This window comes from Pterocles gutturalis, unplaced genomic scaffold (assembly GCF_000699245.1).
Source record: "Pterocles gutturalis isolate BGI_N339 unplaced genomic scaffold, ASM69924v1 scaffold14546, whole genome shotgun sequence".
Lineage (NCBI taxonomy): Eukaryota > Metazoa > Chordata > Aves > Pterocliformes > Pteroclidae > Pterocles > Pterocles gutturalis.
The window spans coordinates 12,025-35,483 of record NW_010098037.1 but is presented as its reverse complement, the minus strand read 5'-3'; the positions used below and the strand labels follow the sequence as shown (position 1 = coordinate 35,483).

Below are 23,459 nucleotides of genomic sequence, written 5' to 3'. Positions count from 1 at the left end.
CATATATATATATATAGTATATCTATAATACCAGCAATGAATTTGACCCATTTTATCATGAGTGTGTTTTGAACTAAACCATTTTCTGCCCTTGGTACTAATTTAGTAGCTTCAGAACATTCATTATAATGGTTTAGTGCAGTGAACCACTTCAGCAGTGAATCTAAAAGACATGACTGTTTCAAGCAATGGTGCTCAGGTCTTCTGTTCATGCACACATGAGCTTCTATAGCAAACAAAAGTTATTTGTGTTAAGGGATGCAGCAGCTCCAAGGCCTGGGGTGGCCATCCCAGCCCCATGGACGTGGCTGCTGCTCTGCTGGTTGCAGGTTCCTGCTGCTCTGCTGTTTGCAGGTTCATCCAGTATTTCCTCTCGGGCAAATCTCCATGCAGACATTAGGCAGTTAGATAGTGATGTGGGTCAGAAGCAGACCACTTTCTTCAAGGTTCTGAACTTTTTAATAGTTGGAAATATTTTACTAAATTATTGGGAAAATGTAGATAATCTTGTGACAGATGCTGAACACAATATTTGAAGACAAAATCTGGACTAACTTCAACTGTCTTGAATTTCAGTAGATTATTACATTCACAGTGGAAACAGATCTTACAGAAAGCAGTAGACAAAATTGATTATCTGAATGACAGCGACATTTTTGGATTTTGATTTTGGTGGTCCTGTTATTAAAAAATAATCTCTGCATTGTCATAATATCAGAGCTACCACTGCTGCTGTGACAGTGGGGCTATCTGCATTGAAACTGGGTCATAAGCCTGTTTTAACTGATGTTGATTGCAACCATTTTCTGGAATGGCTATGGTAATGGAGAATCTAGTCGCTAGCTGTCAGAACATAGGTAGATCAGTGAATAACGCTTGATTTGGAAATTTGTTTTCAATTATCCGCATTTGAAGCTGACATTTTGTGTTTATGTACAATTAATATGGGTATACACGGGACTTTTTTCTCAATTTTCTCAATTTTTTTTTCCTTCTTTTACAGAAACAAGGGACAAAGCGTGTGAGCCAATTGACAGACTAGATACTTCTTTCCTCAACAATCAGGGTGAAATAGGTACTGTATTGATCAGAAAGACCTGCCACTTGTTTCATTTTCAGGATCTGATTATTTTTTTACATAAACAATTGCTAATATTGAAAATCAAGATGAACATAAGAAAAAGAAGGCGAGAGATGTTTGGCAGCAATTAAAACCATTAGTCGCTTGTCTTCCCCTAAATTCTGTGGAGCTTGGTTTGTGTCAAGGTGCTACCAAACATCTCTTATATAGGTATCTGACATTTTTTTGCACCTCAGAGCTGCTAATGTTTCTTTGACATACAGGACTTTGCTTAGGTCAGCAACCTTTCTACAACCCATTTGAACTGCTGGTTAGAAAAGCAGCTGGAAGTGGAAGAAAACTCTCAGAATAAATTATTTGTCTCAGTTCTAAAATTCTGATTGACTTTTACAGATGCTAAGATTTTATGTCCAAAATCAAACTGCCTAACTGAAATATCAAAATATTTGATGCAGAGTAGGCCCTATATGTTTGACAAATGTGTACATTAGCATAGATACATTAGACATAGTTTATGATGTATGATCTAGACAACTAAATAAGATGGCAGAAATAGATGAGCTGATGTTAATCCACAACTGTTTCTCTTTATTTTTTTTGTTATAGGACTTAAACTGTTTGGCATTACTGAAATATAGCTATGTAGCTCCTTAATATTGTCAGCTGCTTAATTTCCTCTTTCCAACAGTCATTGACAATGCAGATGGCTCACGTTATAATCCAGATGGCACGCGTCATAGTGGAGAGTCCTCAACCTCCGGTGTGGATGATGAAAATGTAGGTAGTGGATCAACACATGACACAACTCCCATGAATACCTCCATCAGGAGATCCAGCCCCTCATATTATGGAAGTGCTACTCCAGTCTCACAGCTGCCAGATCATTCTTCTGGAGGGGGTGAAAAAGAAAGTCCTAGAAAAGATTCTGGTAAGTATAGTAGGTTACCACTCTATCCACTTTACAATAACTGAGTGAAGGATTACCTTGCTAGTTAAATGATATCATGAGGGAATGAGAAGCACCATCTCTAATTTGTATCCTGGACAAGTAAAAGGAAAATGCATGTCTTCGAAATAAAACAGAATCATTCTGAATTTCTAAGGATTTTTTTGAATGCACAGGAGTACAAAGCAGCCATGCATCAGGATAGTTTCGCAGATAAACCTTCCCAGGATTTTAAGAATAAATGGTTCTAAGAATTTGCTCTTGTTCTTATTAAAATATTTATTTCATTAAAGGCTCAAAAACATATCTAGCAGTGAACACAGAGAGGTTAGTGAGGCTAAGGGTATGAGTATATACAGATAAGGATAACAGATTCTTATCTGTTCTCTAAAAGGATTAGTTGACTTTAAGTAATAAGGAGGAATTTACAGTACAAGTGATTTCTCTTTGTACAAGTACAGGGTTTTTTTAGGATGTCTTACTACAAGATATTACAGAATGCACAGAGAGATAAAAATGTCAAATTAAAATGTTATTAATACCTTATTTCTTTAGGTGGTAAAGCCAAATTCTATTTTCATGATACAGATCAAATTATGCAGATACAAATGCCATACTCTTGTTTAGGGCATTCTGCAGAATGGCAAATTAGTGAATTAGTGCCTTGCCTGTATCTTGCTCTCTTGTGAAAGTGGCATGTATTTCAGTTCATCTTTTATGTTGCTTATGTGTCTGAAATTATCAGAGGTCTGAAAGACTAGCTTCCATTGAACCTAAGGGATAGAAATATAATTCATTCTCTAAGCACAGTAAAGTTTTCTGTGTGACCTCTGACTACAGGCTTCTTATCAAATCACCAGTAACTTACTAGTGAAGAATACCAGTAGTTTGCATCACTATGCTCCAAAAATACTGAAATTAAAACAAAACAAAAAAAATTGAGCAGAAGCATTAGGATAATAAAATGACTTTTCACTGGTGGTATACTCAGGACATTTCATGCAGTAAGTTTTTCATGAAAGCTAAATCCTAACTTTCTCTTTCCTAAAGAACTAGGATCAGAGGCATTGCCCAGTGTGTATGCCATGTATTTCAACTCTGCTTACATGCACAGTTTAGATGTTTGGACTAAATCTCAGATTATATCTCAGTAAAGAGGGGATTGCAAATAACTTAACTCATTGCTCTAGAATCCCTCTCTAGATGGTATACAGGTACAATCAGAGCTTGAATCACATGAACAGATCATTGCCAGAATGTTATCACTGTAATACATAGTCCTCTTGAAATAACCTGGTTTGGTGATATCCTTACAAGGTTAGTAAAATAAGGCTATTTGGGCTTGAATTATATGGAGAACCTAGTCTGTATCTTTCTTTTCTCTTGAACCAATAAATGAAGGAGTGAAGCTGCTTGTAGTACAGAATAATTAAGTAGTTCTGAATACTGAATTGCAGCTCAGCTAATGACTTAGTAACAATTTATCCATCACCATACAGATGATGATGTTTCTCCTGTATCACCTGACATCTCTTTGGTGACAGCAGCTGATGATTCCCCTGAAAAAGATGGTGGACAGTATCCTGCGAGTACTAGTAAGATTTATATATTGTAATAACTACATCAAATATAGATTGCATTAAAATTGATTTCTTCTTCCAGCAGGGCTTTCTGGTAAGTGGTGAAGTATACATCATCTCCAATTTTGGAAAGACATTGAAAGACAGTACTTTCCAGACTGATTAAGTCAGAAATAAACTTTGCTCTCTGGGACAAGGGGAGCAAAAACTTATACTGTATGTTTACATCAATACTTATACGTGAGTTCAGAAAGATTTTTGTTTTGTGTTTCCCACTGCTTTTTTACCTATTTACTCTATGCGGCACCACAAATTAGTTCAACCAATTATCACTTGAAGTCAATTTATTTCCAAGGTAAAAAAGGATATTTTTGTCAATTTGTGATTAAAGTGTCTGTGATTCTAGTACATTTATGGTTGTGAATGTAGGCAATCCAGGATAAAACCATGGTTTTGCTCACCAAAGCAGTGCTTCAAGTGTCAGTTCCAACTGCCAAGCCATTTGTGCACTGTAAAAATTAATTTTGTCCTTGTTGTTGGCAATACACATGCGAAAGAACTGGGGCCTGTGGTGGCTCGACAAGCTTTGAGGGCTTAAAAGAACAGTAGGCATTTTCTCTGCTTTGTCCTTACCTAGCTCTACTGAGTGCAAAAACTGCTTGTGAGGTATTTTTCAAATATGTAGTACACAGCAGCTACAGCAAATAGAAAACTTTTAAGGTCATCTTACACATTTTAAAGTGGAACTGCACACATATTCACTCTAGTTCTTAAGCTTAGAGTGATAAAAGATCTTTGCCCCAGAAAGCGAAACGAACCTGAAGGGAGAATGTTTTAATTATACAGAGGAGATCTACAAAGGCGTGTTGTAGTAAAGATTGAACTGATAGAGAAGTGATTTTTCTGCTGACTCATTTTTTCCTGCTATGGAAGCTTGTGATAGTGAGGAATTTGCTTAATTGTTTGTTGGTTGCTGATAGCTGGTCAAATGGTCTATGTGACTTGGAGGGATGGTGCCCTTGTTACTGTATCTAGAAATCACAGGATAGAGTAAGAATGATTGGATGCCTTAGAGAGTTAGCAAAATCTTTACTAAAAGACAGAAATAATTCAGCCAAGCATCTTGTCTCAGAGGCTGTGAAGGTTAGTAGCACCTTTAAATATGTAGATGGAGAAAAGAAACATCAGGTTGATTTTCCCACAGACCTTGAAAGCAAGTAGAGAATTTTCTGGTGCTTGTTTCAAGTGAAAAGGTTTGCCTGTAAGGGAGTTTGTCTGGTTGACTCTGGTGTGATATTTCCTTCATATTTATTTGCTTTTGTATGCATGTGTGACTTAGTGCTTCCTTGTACTGATGTTTTTGTATCCATTGCAAAAACCTGTGCATTGTTTCTAGGCAGGAAAGCTTTTGGTTCTTCTGTTGATTATAGAAGTATTGATCCTAAATATGTACGTCCCTTCCTGTTGCTAACAATTTTCTCTCATGGGCATGACTATTTTACAGAGGGGAAACTAGAGGTATTCAAGATTTTAAAAGATCAAAATACCTATAGAGCTATGTCAATACTGATATATGTGTATCACAGAAGTGATAGCCTTGGCAAGATTGGTTATCGGTTTAGGGTTGACAGACTGATTCTCTGGAGAAAAAAGAATATGAAGGAACTGTGCCTGAGCTTTTCTGATAGCTTAAGCTATTACTCAGCAACATCACTTCAAAGCCAAACAGACCTATTTAATTTAATTTTACTCCATTACAAACGTATAATTTCGCACTCCTATCAGAAGTTAAGTATAAGCTGTGCATCTCCATGAGAAGTTATCAAATATTCAGTAGCACAGGAGAAAGTTACATGGAGAACAAACAAAAACGAAGATAAAGCCGTGCCCCAAAAGTCTGCTATTTACATTGTGCAACAGTGCAGCCACATTGGCATATCCCGGCCACAATTTAGTTTCCCAGAGGAAAAATCCCATAGACAAGAAAGTAGAAAATTAAGAAATAAGTAAAGAAAACTATTTGGCATGAATATGAAAGTGTATGAAAGTGAGAAACAAAACAGCTGGCTCTCCATCTATACTGCACACCATTTGTAAACTTCAGGTTTGATGAAACAGTGTCTAGTTTGATCAAAGCACTTCTTTGCTATGGATTTAAAGTGAGCAATTGCCACAGGTCCTTGTTCTTCAGATGATCCCCTTTCATTATTGCTCTGGCTTTGGACATTATTAGTGATGTTCTTCATAAAGTTCATGGTCCAGATTAATACACTGCCAGCAATTTGCCATTGACTTTCTCTCCTGGCTGAGACAAGTTTTTCTCTTGGTTATTAACAAGTTATGATTCATCTGTAGATGTGTCATGGATCAGATGTCACAAAATTCTCTTGCTCATCAGTGAGCTACTTCCTTAAATTATCAGAGCTAGTTACTCAAACAGTAACTGTGACTAATGTTGTTAATCCATATGTAGTAGAAGTTTTTATGCTCTGGTGGATTTTCCTTTTATTTGGTGTGGAGCATTCCCTGAAAAAAAAACTCACGAATGAAAAAAGGCTTGTGTCCATACTTTGGCTGCTCTGACAGGAAGGCATCTGTATTGGTATTTTGTATGTGGAAGGAAGCCGTTAATATATTCATCACTTAAGAAAATTAGCTCCTAAGTCTTGTTGTGGAAAGCAGGTAGCGGTGAGAATTTTGCTGTGATTACAGCAAGTCAGATGGCAATTATTTAGTTATACAGTTATTTTCTTTTTAAACAATTTTTTTGGCATTATCATTTTGTTCACAGTTCCATCCCAAAGCTCCAATTCTGAGACCACCTGGGTTTTGATGCCCTGTTGCTCAGAGGTCAGATTTTGAATGTCCAGGTTTCCCATTTTCTGATACCAGTCTCAGAGTAGTACTAGTAGTGTTAAGTTTAGGGAACAATTGGTGACTGTGAGAAGAGACAATATTTATTCAGACAAGGACAGCTTTTCAGAAAGGCAAAATCTGTGAGGTTTTGATGCCAAAATAGCTATACCTTGAAAAAATGCAGTTCTGAGTTTAAGTCCATACACTTCGTACACTTTGCAGTTTACAGGTAAGTAAAACATCCTGTTGGATCATCAGAACGTGCTAGGTCTTGTATTTTCCAATGCTTTCATATATTGCACAAAAATTGATCAAAACTAGTGTATTTGATGTTAGTCTTCAAAGTATTTTTCTAAATTAATTATTTAAAGATTTTTTTCTGAATGAAAAAGAGTACATGATATCTTTTTTTCATCTTCAAGATACAGAAGTAAGATGGTCTAAATGTTGATAAAAATGTTGCTTGTGAGGAATTATCAGAATAAAAATATTTCCAGAGAAACATTTTGAAGTAGATTTTACTTTCTTTTACCGAATATGCGTATGACTTGAAGTGCAGCTCTTCTTGCAAACTCTGCTTCTCACTTTATTGATGAATGACTTTCATAGTAGAGAGATAGGTTGAAATATCAACTGGCTTGCTTGAGGGGTTTCATTTTCTATGGTGTGCATTCTTCTAGGAGCTTTGAATGCTTTTTGTATGCGTAAGGCACTGAAATGTAGCTAAGAGCCATGTTGGGGCATTTAGCAGGGCCATGGCAGAGTGGTGAATCCCTTGTGGGTGGAAGAACCAGGAGGAGCTATGGACCGTGGGAAGCACGGTGCTGTACATTCTCCTCTGTGATTGTAAGGCTGCATGTAGGGGAGACAGGAAAGCATAACTGATGTCAGCAGAAGACCTTGTGGGTTAGGTCTTCATGTCAGATTTAACATCATCACAGCAGATGTAACCTCAAGTGGCAATGGTTCAGATGACGAGGACTCTTCAGAGGAGACGATTTACCCAACAGTGTTTCCAGGCTGGGACAGGAGTGTGGCCAAGGACGAGTATGCTCCAAGTACTAGTAAGGAACTTCCTTTCTATTTGGATGGTTTTTTTCTTCTTTTTCCTGTCCTATCTGATGTTCCTCCTTCTTTGCCACACATATATTGGGTGAAAATTGGATGCTCTTCTCATCAGCTGTTCCTTCAGAAATGTGTATTTTGTGATTGGAAAAATCATATGAGTTCCATATCAATAGAATGGATACCTCTTCTATCACTACTGAAAACTAACTTCTCGGTTTCATGATTATTTGAATGTGTGCATTCTCTCACAATTTTCCAAGGAAAAAAAAAAGTTTATATTTTTTCTATTTTTTTTTATTTTTTGGGGAAGACAGTGTTAATGGAATTCCAGTTCATGTTATTTATAATTTATGTCTATAAAACAGTAGATTCCTGTCTGTGGAAGAAGATGTTCAGGCACAGTTTGGGAGGCCAAACCCCAAGTGCCCTTTTCATTGAGAAGTGTCAGCTTTTGCTGACATGTTTGCTACCTTCTACACTCTTGCCATGCACACTTCTAACATCATCTCATTTGTTTTGTGACCTCAGGTGTTTAGGCATGATCCAATACCACAACTCAGATATTTTAATGTATAGCCTTATTTTCCTGATATGCATAGTCCCACAGTGATAGTCTGATAGCTTTTTTAACTAAAAAAAGTCATCCATACCTAAAAACATTTTGTGTCAAAACCAGAAAACCACCACATACGAGGATCAAAACCAAATGCTGTGTGTCACAGAAGCACACAGTCTGCTACTTGGTCTTATAACCAGGGAATGGCCCCAGCCCTGTTTTTTTGTCTTCAGTATAGATGTTGCCATTAATGACTATACTCTAATGCTCTTATTTGTATGAAGATAATAATCTGTTCCCTTTATGTAAACTAATTTAATTTAATTTGAGCACATCTTAATCTGTCTTTTGTCTGTGCATTACTCAATTGTGTTTATAAATCACTCTCTATAAGCATTTTATGTTTGGTTTTTGTTTTTTTTTTTCTGAAGATAGTGGAGTATTTGGTTTTTTTCAGCAGTGATCTTGATTTTTACAAGAAAATACAAAATGAGCAGGTCATCTTGCTTTGGGATTTTTTATTCTTTTGCCTAAGTTTTGGGTATTTCTTGTGTTCTTTGGGTAGTTCTGGTGTATCTTTGAGACTCTGCATTGGTGACTTATTCTACATGGCATATTGCATTTCAGCTACCTTCTATGACCTAGTGCTATCTGCATGCTCCATGGGTGAAAATGTATACAATCTCTGATCATAGACTCTTGTGGAAGTTTTATTTTAGCTGTTCAGTTGTATTATAACTTTCTTGACTAACATTGGCTTACTGGTGGCTGTCAAGGTTCTATCGGTTTTTTGCTGACCCCATAGCATTTGAGCTCCGTGGTGAATATTCTGCATGAATCTGATTACTTCTTGAGTACTTAGAAAGTATGCTTCACATGTATTCAGACATCTGCCATATTCTTTAGGCCCAGCATTATTCTTCAAAGTCGAGTTTAAATGTCTATAACAGCTGCAGTGGTTTTGCACTACTTCTCCTACACGTTATTCTTCTACTGCTTGTTTTCCCCATTCTTCTTGGGAAACTTTGCATGTGTCCAACGCAAAGAAAAGAACGACTGTAAAGGGGTTTGATAAGAAGAGTAAAGAGACTACAGTTAAACTATGCATGAATTTCCATTTTCCATCACCTTCGTGGCACACAATAACAGTAGAGTAATAGGGGTAGATGTAGAGCATGGTCAGCGTTGAATCCTCCATTGTCCTAACAGCTGTGGACTCGCAACACGAAACACTTCTGGAAATCTCCACACAAGATCATTGGAACTCCGCCTATACAGATGAAGAGGAGCAGTATCCTAGCTCTGCTGGCAGGGGTAAAGCAATTAAGCATTTCAGATAATATTCAGTTATGTGACATAATTCAGTGAAGTATAACGCTGTTATGGTGCAGCTGGTTGTAATTTCCATACCCTTAGCCTCAGTTCAGTATAATGCCTTTATATTACTTGTACTAGAGTCCTCAGAGGTGGTATCTATAACACTCATTTGTCACTCCAAGTCTATCTTTTGCATGTAGTCTTCACTACTTGCCACTTTTCCTCACGTCTCTGGGATTTTTAGATCTGCACTGCCAGTAGTGTAATAAAACTGAGCAGGCTGTGACATCTGGTGACCCACCTTGGTGAGAAGAATAATTCCCTTTCTTCCAATTCAAAACTTTTGTTGTAAAATCTGAAGACAAAAGACAAAAAAAAATGCAGCTAGTGATTCAAATACATGAAACTGTGCTACAAAGGATAATATACTACCTCTAGATGACTGTGAACATTTTGCTACCAGTGTTAGTGCCAGTAGCCAACTAGAGATACTGAAAGTGTACTCATGTTCTTTAAGTCTAAAAACCTCTGTAGGCAAAGGCTTACAGAGGGCATTCTCCAGCTGTTTTTGTTGTGTACCTGAAAAGTTAGAATTTTTTGGAAAGCATATCTGGATATGAGCTTTGTTTTTAGGATGGTTTGGCTGTAATGGACAGCTTTACCCTGTTAAGGAGAGTTGCAAAACTGAATAGCTGGAGGCATAGCTATATACAGCTGGATTGGGGCTAGCGTTGTAGCTGCCTAAAATCAGATGGTACTGAAAAGAAATACATTTCACTGGGACTTGTGGAAAGCCTTCTTATCCCTCTGTAAAAATAAGCATTTTCTACATCCTGTAGTAGTTCTTTGGATTATATGTGATCTGCTTCCAATAGCTAGACACTTGTCTTTCTGGTTCCGAGATTGTTTTGAACAGTGAAACTTTATATAATCGGCATCAGAACAGGTGATGCATTCACCCAGAAATAACATTTGTGATAACTTTCTTTTGGTTCTGAAGTATTGTTAGATCAGTTGTATTCATACATCAGTCAATTTTAACTTTTTTTTACAAGATAATCTATGTTCATTAGAAACTCTCTAATGGTAGTGGTACTTCAGGTGATTTTCTTCAGGTGGTTTAATCTTCTGCTATGTAAACAACAGCAAATTAAAAAGTGAGCAGTTAATTTATTTTTTTGTGAGAGCTTTAATTATTACTGAGTTCAAAACAAGTATGCTTTTCAACTTCGGATATATGAAACTACTTATTTCATTCAGCCAGTCCCAGAAGAAATGACAATTTCCTTGGAGCCAGCCTTGTAATAGTGTAATTGAGATATTATCTCAAAAGAGAAAGTTCATCATCTTTTTCATTTTTAAATACTCAGAATACACAGGCTCAACAGTTAAGTTAGTATTGATAAATATGAACTAGAAATGCAAGCTGTTGGTTCTATGTGTTCTTCCACTGCTTCTTGTATAGCTTTTCTCTGCTGTTGGTCATTGGGATACTTTCTAGCACACTTAAATCCTCTTCCAATCCTGGTGATGCTTTTGTGTGATAGGGTTTCCAGAGGACTTTTCTCTCCTCTTTCATTTCACATCAAATGCAACAATGAAAAGACAAAAACCAAAACACAAAAGCTAAGCACCCTTGTTGTGTAACCATGAAGATGAGAATAATATGACTGGTGTTGGGTATTTTTATCATTATTGATTCAATCATCATCTTATCAGCACTAGTTACAAGTGAAAATGAAAAGCGCCAAGGACCAACCCAACATCCACTATTACACAGTGTTCATTCTGGATGGATCAGTCAAGAACAAAATCCTCGAAATACCACTGGGAGTACTGAACAACATGAATTTACTGTTGCAGGTGAAAATGATACTGAAAAGGAATCTTCTTATACAGGTAATATTACAGGTCACATTTTAGTAAATTATTAGGGTTTACTAAAAGTTCAGTTTTAGGATGTTTTTAGTAATAATTTTGCATTCTGAGGCCATAACAGAGGTTATGTGAATAAACCTGAGTGATTCTGACGTTATATTACAGGTTTTTAAAAAATTATTCTATTCTTCAGATCTGTTCCTGGGGGGTTTTTTTCTCTCCTATTTGGATTGTGCGTCAAGACTTATAGTAGATTAATTCCTTAACTGTCTCCTATGTTTTGTGTTCTATTTCACACAGATGCAAGGTTTTAACAGGCTACCTACCAGGGTTATATCTATAGGAAACAGTGAATGTTTTCATGGAAAAATAGTAATGTCTGTTGTATCTTTCACATGTTTGGAAGCTGTGTTGACTCCCCTATTGCAAGTTGTTATTGGACTGGGGATTTTTTTCAGTTTTTGTTAATATGGCAATTATATTAAAATTTTTTTATCTAAAATATCTACTTGCCCCGCTTTTGAACTATGGCAAGATGATACTGGTGATGAAGGGAAGAAAACAAAGAAAGCATAGAGTAGAATAAAAGAGAGGCTAATCTTTTCCTTCAGTCAAAGCAATTGAAACGTAAAAGATCAAATTATACTATAAAGCTAGTAACTGAAAATTGACTTATGTTAGTATCTGTTCATGAGAGTATACTAAGTTTACCGGTTAATGACTGATGTTCTGTACTAAGCACTGCCAACAGTGAATTTTATGCAGTCATCATTTGCTCTTGTAGATTATCAAACACAGGCCACTGAAGACAAGCATATCATAAAACATTGTTTGAGATACTGTATAATGTGTGTATATTCCTTCATCTAAATGTAATCTTATTAGCAAAAGTTTTGTGTAGCTCACTGCTTCAGCAGTCTCAAAGCCCACGTTCCTGTAAGATATCAACCCCAGGTGTTTCATCAACATCCTTTAAAAATTTAGCAATGCAGAATAATGTATTACTGATATATATAAATACTATACTATACTACTATAACAATAAATTTTGGCCTAGTTGTTATTGAAATTTTAACATGCTGGGGCAATTTTCTTGTTGTTTTGTGATTGAGTTGAGGGAGCTAAGGAGGGTTATGCTGCTTATAAGATTTGAGTACTCCTGTGCTGTGACTGGTTTATTAAAGCTACAGATTGCTTGATATGGACAATATCCTATTTTTCTAAATAACTGAATGCTGTCTTATTTATTGTGTGCACCATTCACAAATCTGCAGCATGTGCTAGCTTTCCCCTCTGTCAGACTTCCTTGTCTATTTTCCTGGAGATGCTGCAACGTATAAAACAGTGACATTTTGAGGGGAAAAACATGGATGTAGTCAACATACTCAAATTCTGTGATTAAAATCTTACTGATGGGTCATATTCTTGCAGTTATGTTTGCCTTTGCTGTTCTTAATTCTCCATCAGTGGATATTAGTTTGATATTCAACCAATACAAAGCCAACAGCATGATTTGGGGAAATACTTTTGGAAAATGAGATGTCTTGATTTTGAAAAACATATGCTCTGTCTGAGGAAGGCATCTGTCCTATTGGTGACAGTAGGCAGCCTTTCTAAACATAAACCAGAATGAGAAGCAAATCTGCTTTACTTCTCTTTACCATTAAATGTAGTAGACATGTGAGCAAGGCCTGTCATAGAGACAAGAACCGAAGAGGAGAATAATATGAGAAATGGATCTTTATATACTGAGTTCATAATTGCTTCACCATCATCATAACAGCTGTGGCCTCCAGCCATGGGGCCAAACAGAACGACTCAGCGCAAGACCCATTGGTGTATCCAGGTTGGGACGAGGGAGAGGATTATGCCACACAACCCGCTATAATGGATAGAATTATTCCTTCTAGAGAGAATAATCATGAAAAAGCATCTTCCACTACAGGTACTAGTAGTAATGTCAATTATGTATATTTCATCACTTCTGTGTCTCACATAGCCTGTCATGGAAAGACATTGCAGGAACTTATAGAGAGGAGTAACTTACTGATCTCTTTATGACAATGATATAAATTATAGAGTGATTAATTTTCTCCGTGCTCTGCCTGGATGGTGGCGAGATAGAAGTTTTCCATTTTAGCTCTGTATAAAACATTTAATTTTTACTTACCAACACCACTTTTATTGCTTCCTGGTCCTTAGTGGTGCATGACTGTGGAATTGTGTCTGGCTCATTACATAAGTTATATGATTTGGTATTGCCAAGCTGTCCTTAGCATGAGCTTGAATTCATACTTATGTATATTAGTACATCAACAGGTGAATGCTTTTAATTTGTGAATATTCACATGGGGAAAGAGAGTTCTTTTCATAGATTTTGTAGAAATATTTTGTCCCGCTGGTTTGTAGAATGATGAGAGAAAGGAATTTACAAAACTGGCATGACACATCGTTGTGGTGCAGTCATGTATAACGTACTATTCATACCACCAGAATAAAGCCCTAAAAACACAATGTGAGAAACACAAGACTTATTACCAAAATAAAAGGAAAGATAACTTTAGTCCTTTCTTAAACAGGCAATGTTCAGAACCTATTTCTGATTTTGTGACAACTAAATTTCTCTTGTGGTTGTGTGTGTTCCTCTGATGGTATCTCTTCTGTCCCATTGCTCCTGCCATTATACAGCATTAGCCAGGTATTCTGAAAAAGCAGGACAGCTTAGGTTATGAAGCTGGAAAGCTGATGACAATGAAAATAAATAGAAAAGCCTGTTTCCTTTTATTCTTTCTGATACAATTACAATAAAAATTATAAAGGCTATGTTATACATAAGGAAGAGAACAACAGTGTGGGCGGTGGGTTCAGTAAACACCACACCACAAAGTAATTCTAATAGGTAGAATATGTCAGCAGTGCCAAAATTTGAAGCTGATTATAGGAGGAAACCTGTTTTTATGACTACCATTAACAGAACAATAAGTAACAAGCATTTTCTGTAACTTGTCACCACTCACAGAGTCTTGAGCAACAAAGGAGAATCAATGCCTGTTTAAAGGGTTCTTCACTGTCAGTACTGATACCTGTAATATAAAACACACCGTAGCAGCACTTGACAGTGTCCCTGGAGCTGAGGATCTGTGGTCAGCCTGAGCACAGGTCAGGGAATTCTCCTGACTGTGATCTCTATGTCCTTTCCCTGTGTCCACCGGCCTTGGGAATCTTTTGGATGAAGTGAAAAAGTGGATGAGAATAGCAAATGAAAATATCTGATAAATACATTGAGAGAGCAGCGATGATGTACAGGAGGACAGAAGGTCTCCCTTCTCTTCCCTTTTTGTGGTGAAAAAAGGGTAGCAGTGGTATAAAGTGAATGGGAGACTGGAACGTGGTGGGAATGGGAAGGGCATGCAGCACACACATGGAATTCACAGCTGATTAAATCATTGTAACAGCTGTTGCCTCTCTTGACGGTGCCCCCCATGAAGACCCAACTCAGCCACCTCTGCCTTCAGATAATGAACCAGGAAAGGGCATTGAAGGTATCACACATCCCACAGACGCCCCTGGAGATGAGGTCCTCTACAGGACCACAACAAGTACGAGCAAAACTGGTGATGACTCTCCTCTGACGGGTACCAGTAAGAATAATGGATCATACCCATTTTTCATGCCTAGTGCAAAAAGAGGCATTATTTCTTCTGAAATTGACTGCTTTCCCTATCTTTCTCATCCTGGGGGTCTGCATACTTGGTGTTGATTTGCAGAGCAAAAATCTAGGGTGGGATCTGTGCTGCTGATGGACCTACCTTCTGGACAAGGCATAAGGGACTCCTTGCTGACACACTTGATGGTTTTTGTCCTTTGCTGAAGCATGTTTCTGGGTGGCCTCCTGACCGTTCTTCAAGACATGCACTTTGGTGATTCTGAATCTTCCTTGTTTGCGCATCAGTGGGATCAGGCTTGATACGCTTGGGCATCGTGATTGGTGTGGTGGAGGTGCTCTGCTGGGTTAACCAGATGGCTTGCTCCTGTGACTCAGCAGCAGCACCATCACCAGGGAGTGCTATCCTGGTGGTGAAGGCAGGGCAACCATAGAAGAATTATGTCCCATAAATTCTGCCTTCAATTCCCTACTCCTTCTCACCGGCAAATTGGCAGGCAGGATTGCCACAGAACTGGCTGCTGTATGGCTGCTCACTCCTGAGTTACAGGGTCAAGTTGTTGCTGCTGTGGTCTCTTCTTCTGAAGGTTTTCCCTCTCCATCTGTCACTGGGATCTGTATATGTAGCCAACGGCTCCCTCCAATATGGTGACCGTGTATGTGGTGCTCAGGGGTCTCTCAGAAGCCAGTGACAGTGTGGGAGAAGAAGGGGAGGCCTTCGTGTCTTCTCTCCTTCTGTGCTTTGAATGAGGAAGATGGTCGTGCTTTCTGGCTTGCTGTGGTACAGGACAGAGGGAAATAATGTAGGTGGTGGTTTTGTGAGCACTCACTTTTAAAGCTGATCATGCCATCATCACATGGCTGTCACAGAGTCCGTGGATGATGGTAACCGAGAGAAAGCAACCAAGGAGCCGCAGGCACCTGGCACTCCGCCTGGAAGTGAAAGTGAACAAGCAAACACCACAGATGGTTCCCATGTCAATTGGATACCTGTGGTTTTTCCAGACATTGAGGATCATCTTAACCGATTGCAGACCCCTCTTCCTACTAGTAAGAACTACAAATTACAAGCATTTTTATTTATCCATCAGTTGTTTTGGACAGTGCTGATCATTGAAAAACATGTGTACTAACCATAATTGTAAATTATTATAATATTATGATTTCCTTTTGGTTTTTATTATTGTTTCTAACCTGCTTATAAGATGTCATTGGAGGCAATATGTTCCGGTACAAAGCAGAGGACATTTGCTAAAGGCTGAAAATAGTAATTTGTAAATAATCTCTTCTTATATTCTGCTATCTATGTGGGTAACACAACTGTTAAAGTGAACAAGTGTAAACTTTCTCCTCATGCCCATACATTTCATGATAGCATTTTGTATTTCTTTTTTGCTGGGCACGAGTGATAGCTATGTAAAACTTAAATGTGTGTCACTTTTCCCCCCATCAGTATTCCCTCTACAGTAGTTGAGTATGTATCAAAAGAAAGGTAATTCTCTGAGAAACCTTTTTTCTAGCGGTATCTGCTGTTGGCATCTTGCCAGTAATTTAATTATAGCTATGTTACCAAGCTGTAACTGAAAATTCATTTGTGAACAACTGGTTCTTTAAAGGTTATTCTTCTGATAGAGTTAGTGCAGTTAACAGTGCTTCTCTTGGTGCTTTTAAAAACCACAATACAAGGGAATTACTAGGACACTACTGTCATGATAGAAAAAATTTATTTATTGAAGGGTTCATTCATCTGTAACATTGCCCCATATACCTGTAATGGAATGGAAAAGATTAATGGATGTATTGACGGCCCATAGTTGAAGGCTTTCTCTGAACAAACGAATGGTTTGGTGTACCATACTACTTTCTTTCACTTGCTTTTTCTCCACAGCAATGTTTAAGCTGTGGTCTGACATGACAGTAATGACTGATCTGATGTCCAAGTGTCCATACAATATCAAATTAGTCTACTGAAGGAACCCAAAAAGTAACTGTCAAAAAGAAAAAAATCTAGTATGTCATCAAAATGAGATGTAGAGAGCTTTTGAGGATCCCTCCCTGCCACTTGCAAGCACCTCTCCAGAGCCAGAGCAGCAGGGGGTATGACTGAATACTGCTTCTTCCTCTCAGTGCTCAGGGGATGGGCAAATGTAGCGGTTCTCCAAGGACAGGAATTTTAATAAATGTCTGCCTGCCTTTCTAAGGGGCTTTGTGGTGGAAAAGCTCTGTCATTTCTCAAGTATGATATAAAGCACTTTTAAAAAAATTCTGCTGAGATATGGGGGTGGGCAAATGAGCATGTTCCTCTCGGTCAGCTTTCTTCAAGTCTACATCAGGACCCTTAGCTGCTGGATCAGTGCTCTGTCCTTTGTGGTGAGATGGCGCAAAACAGCTCACCAGGCAGTAAGTTTCTTGTTAACAAAAATAAATAAAACATCTGGAAGGTTCATGAGTTGCTTGCTGGCTAATCTTAGCAGAGGGAAAAAACATGCTTCTCAGTTTTGTATTTGCCAGCTGCTATTAGGAAATGAGATCAGAAATGCTGGCTAGAAATTACTTACAATGGCTGTTAAAGACAGAGAGCTTTACAGCTGATTAGAGGAAGTGCTTAATTTGCTCTCTTAGAGTCTGGAAGAATTCAGAGAGGTGGAGATCTGTAATATCTTTTTTTTGTAGTGATAATGAAGTAGCAGTCCCAAATGAAACTACTGTATTTATAGTCTGCTGATAATTTTAGCCTTGGGATACCCATATGGCAACAGCGCAGGCCAGAAATATAATTGCATAAAAGTTCAGGTGGTATAGTCAGCATAGTAAATAGTTGAGACTGGAAGTATGGGGGTTGATTTAAGATCTAATACCATCTCAGAATCACATTACGTCATTTATTAAAAAGGACAAGGGGATCCACTTCTAAGTTTACAGAGAACATTTTTTCACTTAGGAAAAATATTTTGAATTTTTAAAGTCCCACTCTATACATAGCTATCAAATTTAAAACCATTCAGAGAACCTGCCTTCTATTTTATGAAAGCATTAGAGTTTTAGAAATTCAATTTTTATCCACCGTAGGAATAAAATTAGAAGTTTCAAAATTTCTCCATATTGGTCATTTTACTTTTAAATAAAAAAGTAAGGTTATTTTATTTACTCTCTCTCTTCTTTTCTCACTCTCTTTTCCCCATGGAACAGAAAAGACGTTTGAGTTGTATGACAAAAACCTCTTCAAAAAGATGCCAACGTTCACATGTCTTTACTTCTTTTTCTCCAGAAAATTTCTAGGCAATTATAACTGCATTTTGGTTTATGATAGTATAGCACACTCAAACCTGAAACTTGAGAGAGACAAGAGGGGAATCCCATGAGTTTTGTTATTCAAAATACTAAAACTAGCCATACTTCAGATGAATATGATGATTACAGTCTATGTAATAGTTTTCAGTATAAGTACTTTTTAATGACGTCAGCATGAACGTTCTAGAATATGTTTTTTCAGTTGTGAAAGTCATCATGTTTGTACCTCACTGTTACATATTCACTAAGCATATTTGGCCTAATGGATAGTTTTCTTCTTTAGGATCTACCTCTAGTATATATGGTAATCAAGGACCACACAGGGGAAATTATGAATCCACCACTTTTCCTGGAGAGACCACAACAACAAAAATAGTTTCACAACCAAGGAAAGCCCAGGTACCAGGTAGGTTTTTGAAGTCATACGTTTTAACAATTTAAGCACAGAATTGTATTAATATGAACTGAAGTAAGAGATGACAATGTAGGTCAAGTACAGTTGTTCAGGCTTTATTAATTGAATCAGATAATATTCAGCATTTTCACTAGTATGCAAAATGGAGCATATTGTAACTCATATAATTTTCCAGCAATATCAACATTAAGAGAAATCATGCAGAATGGGATTAAGATCCAAATAACATTTATAAATTGATATGAAACCAGACAAAATTCAATAAAGGGATATGTGAAGTATCATATCCAGGAGAATGTTTAGTGAAAATAATAGCTGAGGCAAGTGTTGCAGAACAGGGCTTGCAGATTAAAATTGAATAGAAAGAAGCCAACACCATGATACTAACGCAAAAGTATGCAAATATATTCCGGGACATATTAGCAGTAAAGTCATTATTAAAACAGAGAAAGTAGTTATCCCACTCTATCTAGGCCTAGCAAGTCCAGAGCTGAAGCTCTCTTTTCAGTTCAAGGCATTGCATTGATCACATAAAAAACCAGAGAAGAGCACGAAGAAAATTTTGGAAAGGTAACATTTGAAGCACCTTTTGAAAACCTCATAATTTTCAGAGAAAACTGAAGGAAGATATGAGAAGAGCATGCTACAAAGAGAATGCTTATCAGTTTTTCACCATGGAGTAATAATAATTAACTAATTAGAAGAAGTAATTTGTTTGAAATGAAGTGTCTCACGTTAAACAAGGGAGACTTGTTTCAAACAAACAAAATAAAGGAGTTAGCTCTTAGAACAGGATCTCTGTCTATAATGGTAGTACAGCATATAAGAACAGGCTACTGGTAAGGTTGTGGAAACTGATTTACTAAAAATGTTAAGAGCAAATGGAATATTTCGCAGCTATCTTCTTATTGACCCTGTTTCACTGGAGTGGAATGTAGCTGAACCTCTTAGGCTCCCTTCCAGTTTTGGAGTTCCTTTTTTTTTTTTTTTTTTTTTTTTTTTTTTTGGTTAGAGTTTGCCCCAAAAATTCCCCTTAAAGTGAGATTTTAAATGAAAAATTAGCATTTCACTCTACCTGAAAGTCATCCTGCTTTTTTGCCTGGGATTGCAGGTGTATCTTTGCTAAGCCTTTTCTTTTGCTCTTGGAGTAAGTCAGTGACGAAACTCCTCTTCACCTGTGCCCACCAAAGCACAGTGCATACAAGTGCTAACAGGGATGGGGTATTCATCTGCATTGGCCAGTGTATAGCTGAATGATGAAAATGTATTTGATTTGCACAGAAGCACTTTGTGAAACAAACACACACTCATGCAAGGTAGGAAAAAAAATCTGATCGTTTAAAGAATGCAAAAGAGCTTGCGTTCTTGCAGTTCTGAGAAACAGCAAAACTACATGAGATATGTTAACATGCTCTCCTCCCCCCCTCCGCTCTCCCCACAGAATGGCTGATTGTAGTGGCCGCTCTTGTGGCACTCGCATTGATTCTTGCAGTGTGTGTCGCTGTTAACAGTCGGAGAAGGTAAGGTCACCCTTTTGCTTTTCCAAAACACACTCCCTTGCTATTTACTCCATCGAGAGGCTTCAAAGCTTTGTGCAAGGGCAGAGTAGCGTAACAAAGGAGAGAGCTTCCTCCACAAAGCTCTGTGACGTGGGGTGTGAGGGCCCATGTCCCCCAAAAGAGAGAAGGTGCATGTGGGTGCAAGTATGTGTACAAATGCATGGATAAAACCCTAGTAATGTGTGTGAATCCCTGTGAGGAAAACTTTTTGAAGCGGGGATGTACTCTGGTATGCTTGAAACAAGTGGAATTTTTCTTTCACTTTAGCAGGATCCAAGAATAAGCTAAGAATCCTTTCTTCGTCTGTTCTGATAAGTGCTAATAAGATGAAAATTCATAAAGATGTAGTTGCTGTGCAGTCAGCATACTGCATGCGAATGCCAACTAATCCAAAACTAACACTGCAGCAGTACTATGAGAAAACCGGATAGCTGAGAAAGAAAGATTGAGCATTTCAGTGTTAGCTGAGCAGAAAGTTGAGAATGTTTCGAGCATTAATATATTTAAAAAGTGAGAATGATCTGTGTTTTTGTTTATTTAATGCTGTTGGTTGCACCATTTTTTAAATGAATGCTAACTGCAGCATCTCTAGATTTCAAACAAGCAACTGGGCTTCTCAGTAAATAGCAAATTGCTTGTCTGTAGTGCTTCCTTTTTTTTTTTTTTGTTTTTTTAATCAGTGTTGTCACAAGTTATCTTAACACATACAAAAAAAAAAAAAAAAGGACAAGGTTCAGTGTGGTCTTAGTTAGTTAGTTAGTTATTCTTCTTGTTGCAAGGAAGACTGCCTGTTTGGTGCCTGTTGTAAAAAGCGTTAGGCTCTCCTTCCAGGGTCCAGCAGAGATGCTGCCCAGCCTGACTATCACGTCAGGAAAGACACTCTGAGCTGCTCTCTCCAGAGGCTGTGAGGTTCCACACCTCCTTGCTGGCCTCCTTCAGCATTTCATGGCTGCAGAGCAGGAATCATTCCCGTTAGCACAGCGAACTGACGTACTTTGGATAAAATAACCCTCATCTGTCTGTCAGTAAGCATGAAAAAGTAAAATTTTGGAAGGATAATAGTATAATTGAACAGCCAAATTAGACACTGAGGCAAAATATGTTTCATTTAAGAAGAAAGCACTTTAAAGTACAACTTCATAGAAACATTGTCCTTAAAAGAGCTGTGCTTTGTATATTCAGCTTACACAGGGCTATGTGAGGACAAGGCACCATGTAGCCAGGGAGCCATTTTAACAATCTTGGGCAAATCTGACAGCTGTGGGACTAGTACTTTTTTACTACCCAGCCCACATTGACCAGAATGCATCAGTTTTGGACTGGTGACTTCTTTTGTGGGTGTGTGTTCACTCAGAGCTACACATGGAGTTTACTGGGCAGCACTGCAGTTGAGAGCTTTAAAAGCACAGTAGCTATTTCCTACCGCAACATCATAAGGAGCTATGTTGTTGATAGTAGCAAGAGTAGTTCTCTGTGTTTTCTTGCTGTTGGAGGGCTTCTGGGCCTGACATGCTAACACAAAGAAGGAAAACGTTGTCTTGTATAATGAGGTGAGAGCTTGATCCAAATTTTCTGCTATCACAAGAACTTGAGCATTTTCAAAGTCTGGTCCCAAGCCTGGATTTAGAATGACCCTGTCCTTATAGTGGGATATATACAAAGTTCATAAATGTGGATGTATACAAATCTTAGAAAATATTTTCTAGCTTTCAGTGATGAATGTTATTCCTATCTGTAGTAACCATAGATACAAACTGAATAAGGGAGCTCCTGCCAAATTTTATGCATATAATGGTGGGTGCTTTCAAAAAAAAAAAAAAAAGGCAATATGAAGAAACTTTATACTTTGCATTGTATAAATCTGCACTGGCAGACACATGTTTAATTTCCCCTGCACTGGTAGACACAAGTTTCATTTCCAAGCACCTTTTCTTAAATATTGACTTTCAGTTTTTTTCTTATTTCTGTTAGTCTCCATTAATAGTATTTATTTTATTTTTATTTCTTTCTAGATGTGGACAGAAGAAAAAGCTAGTGATTAACAATGGCAAAGGGGCAGTGGAGGACAGGAAGACAAGTGGATTAAATGGAGATGCCAGCAAATCACAAGAAATGGTGCACTTGGTTCATAAAGAACAGTCAAATGACCAAAGAGGAGCATGTGACGAATTCCTGACCATTAATGAAACAGAAAATCATCAGGAGCTTGACATGAAGAGTGGAGTGTAATGGTATCAAGTTGCCAAGTAGATCAGAGCTGGGGGTAATCAAAACCACGTGGAACTTGAACCGGAATTCACAGATGCACTGTGCTACTGATGTCTTTTGAACATAATTATACATAAGTGTTATTCATTTTTTGATCACTATGAAATGATGTCTGAGTTAGAAAATTGACATTTTCTTTCTGAAATAAGCCCCCAAGAGTTGCACAAAGTTTGCAGTTCCCAATTCCTACACAGAGGACACTCTCTGTGTCCTGGGTGTTAGGAAGGATTCCAGTTGACGTCATTGTTGCCCAGATGGAGGGTCTTCACAAGTATCCAGTCACTCTGTCTTACAGGCGTTTAAGGTACTAAACTTGCCATGGTACAAGAGTAAGTAAGGAAAAAAGTCAAGCGCAAAAATCAAGTTTAACCCAAAAAGGCCTCCTATGCAATGTCTAAAACATCAGAAACCTTCAGAAATTCCTTCCAGACAGGAAGAGCAGTAGGTGCATTCAGAGCCTGCCAGTATAAACAAAAAGTGAAATTTTATAATGATTTATGGCTTGGTCTGCAATGAGGGAAACCCAGAAGGACAAAATTTATTTATCTCTATTTTGAAATGTCTATAACCATACAACAGGTATTTTTGGGAGGGGAAATAAAGAGATGAAAATATGAGCTGATACATAATAAACTTCTGTGCTTTATTATCCTAACAATCTGTACAGTCATGCTTGAGTATTTGAGGTGTTCATTCCTCTTCCCCCTCCCTCCTTCACTGGTCACAGTTTGTGCATGTTTGTAATGAGTCTATTAGTTAGGATCGTGAATAAAACAGTCACACATGCACAAATCAAGCAATTGGAGATCATTAGGGAAGATGTCAGTCTTTTACTCCTGAAGAATAGGTCTCTATCGTTTTCTGCTCCATTTTACTTAGGAGATACTGAGCCTAGTAGAACTTGTCTCCCCTGTAACTATTATGTTACATCAGTTTGCTGATATTTTAAAAGTTGCCTTTCTATGATCTCACTGACTTCC

General features: G+C 37.7%; 1 protein-coding gene across 1 annotated transcript; it reads left to right on the top strand.

Moving 5' to 3' along the window:
• Positions 1 to 1,003: 1,003 nt before the first annotated feature.
• Positions 1,004 to 22,440, top strand: LOC104460070 (CD44 antigen-like; the record flags this gene model as incomplete). The annotated part of the gene is made up of 11 exons (XM_010087549.1): positions 1,004 to 1,075; positions 1,770 to 2,009; positions 3,527 to 3,622; positions 9,297 to 9,401; positions 11,124 to 11,303; positions 13,066 to 13,227; positions 14,738 to 14,923; positions 15,802 to 15,996; positions 18,521 to 18,643; positions 20,094 to 20,172; positions 22,224 to 22,440. Coding segments are annotated over 11 exons (1,655 nt in total), but the record flags the coding sequence as incomplete, so codon positions are not given.
• Positions 22,441 to 23,459: the final 1,019 nt, after the last annotated feature.